This window comes from Phalaenopsis equestris, unplaced genomic scaffold, assembly GCF_001263595.1.
Source record: "Phalaenopsis equestris unplaced genomic scaffold, ASM126359v1 Scaffold233782, whole genome shotgun sequence".
Classification (NCBI taxonomy): Eukaryota; Viridiplantae; Streptophyta; class Magnoliopsida; order Asparagales; family Orchidaceae; genus Phalaenopsis; species Phalaenopsis equestris.
The window spans coordinates 1-2,005 of NW_018251716.1; the positions used below are offsets into that span (position 1 = coordinate 1).

The window sequence follows — 2,005 nt, forward strand, 5'->3', positions numbered from 1 at the left end:
TCAAGTACACAAAATCTTCTTACAATCACTCATATCTAAGTGGACCAAATGTGCCACAACATTTTCTTTCTACTTGAGTAAAATAAATTCACTCGTAAAGAATATTTTATATCTCAAATGAGCCAATTCTATTTGGACATTCTCTTTACTCTAGCGAGCAATATCCACTTGAGAGAATTGTGCCCTTTTAATGGATCAAATCCACTAGTATTTTCTCTGCACAAGCAAATCATATTTGTTCAAGCATTATTCATGTCTAAGCACTCTAAATATTTAAACTTTTTCGAGGCAATTAGAATTGCTTTTCTATATGTTTTGATCATTTCTAAACACTAGAAAACAGTTGAGTGCTTGATGAAATTCGTCCAATCATTTAACCCTTAGATTGAATAGTATGCATTTGCATATCTAATTTGAATCAATACTCCTAACTAGCTACTGAATCAAGTTCTTAGACTTAGGATTGAATTATTGTTTCAATTGATATATATCATCATCAATGTTTGCTCATTTTAAGACAATAATTAACATGTCATAATCTAATCACATGTGATTGATTAAGAGATCCTAATAATCTAAAAACAAGATACATTAGCAATTTTAAATAAATAAATGAATATATTTAGATCATATATAAGATCACCCTTTGTAAAAATAAAACTTTTGCAAAATTATTTAAAATTTTTTTATATAATTATGTAAATTGATCAAATCTATTTTTCAAATTATTAAAAAAAAAAACCTTATTCTAAGACTATTTTTTTCAAAATCAACAAGTAGGAAGGTGAAAGTCTTACTCTAATTAAGACTTTGAGATAAAATCAAACCTGTAGAACTAGTATCACACAGATGGTATGACCCCCAATGACCCATTAAATTTGCTCAAATTAAGATTTTATAATAAACAAAAATTTACTTTTTGAACTAATTAGACTTATGTGCACTAAGTTAGAGATATGCATAAATTATTTAAGTGGTATATAAATGCTTAATATTTATTTATATACTGATTTTTAAAATTGGAATTTTTATTAACATGAATGATTTCTAAAAAGCTAATTAAAATTTGAGTCAGCTCTGTTACTTGAACCTAAAATTTTAATTAAAAAGATGATATTAAAAACCAAATTAAATATAATAAGAATAAAAATGCAAAAATAGCTGTGAAAGAACTAAGATTTACATACATACCACCCAGTTCCTATTTATAGATCTAACACCTAAACGTCCATTTTTATCTATACATGTGTATTTCAGTTTTTAAAACTACTGCTATTTTTATAGACATTTGAGTTGTACGAACATAAAAAAGAAAAATTTAGTTGTTTTTTTTGTACAAATACATAGAATTTGGGTGGTATGCATGTAAATGGCCGAAAGAAAAGTTATTCAATGTCAAATAGAAATAAGGTATAAAAATATTTACATTCCTTACGCTTGTACAATAAAAGATGAAAAAAATGTAACAAACAACAATAGCAAAGCCTTAATCCCACTACGTGGGGTCGGCTACTTGAGTCCTTTTTCTCCGTTGCGTCCTATTTAGTGTCATATTTTTATTTAGTTCTAGTAAATTAAGATCATTTTTAATACAATAAGCCCAAGTCTTCCTAGGTCTACCTCTGCCTTTCTTAACACAAGTCAAATCTAAAACATCTACTCTTAATCGGATCATCAGATGGTCGACGTTTAATGTGACCAAATCATCTAAGACGACTTTCTCTAATTTTGCCTGTCACAGGAGCTACACCAACCCTATCACGAATATATTCATTCCGCATTTTGTCTCTAAGTGTAAAGCCACTCATCCACCTAATCATTCTCATCTCGGCAACACTTAACTTATTATTATGCTTCTCTTTTAAAGGCCAACATTCAGCGCCATAGAGCATTGCAGGTCTCACCACCATCTTATAAAATTTTCCTTTCAGTCTTAGCGGTACTTTTCTATCACACAAAAGACCCGAAGCATTCCTCCACTTCAACCAACCAACTTGAATTCTAC

General features: G+C 29.1%; 1 protein-coding gene across 1 annotated transcript in view; it reads right to left on the minus strand.

The window, feature by feature from the left end:
* Positions 1-149: 149 nt before the first annotated feature.
* The window catches only part of LOC110038765 (oleoyl-acyl carrier protein thioesterase 2, chloroplastic-like), a gene marked incomplete at both ends in the record, with an annotated part of 6,805 nt that continues 4,949 nt past the window's right edge, over positions 150-2,005 (minus strand). The window contains one exon of the mRNA XM_020743667.1: positions 150-216. Within this exon, the coding sequence (XP_020599326.1) occupies positions 150-216 (67 nt within the window). The remainder of the gene's footprint in view (positions 217-2,005) is intronic.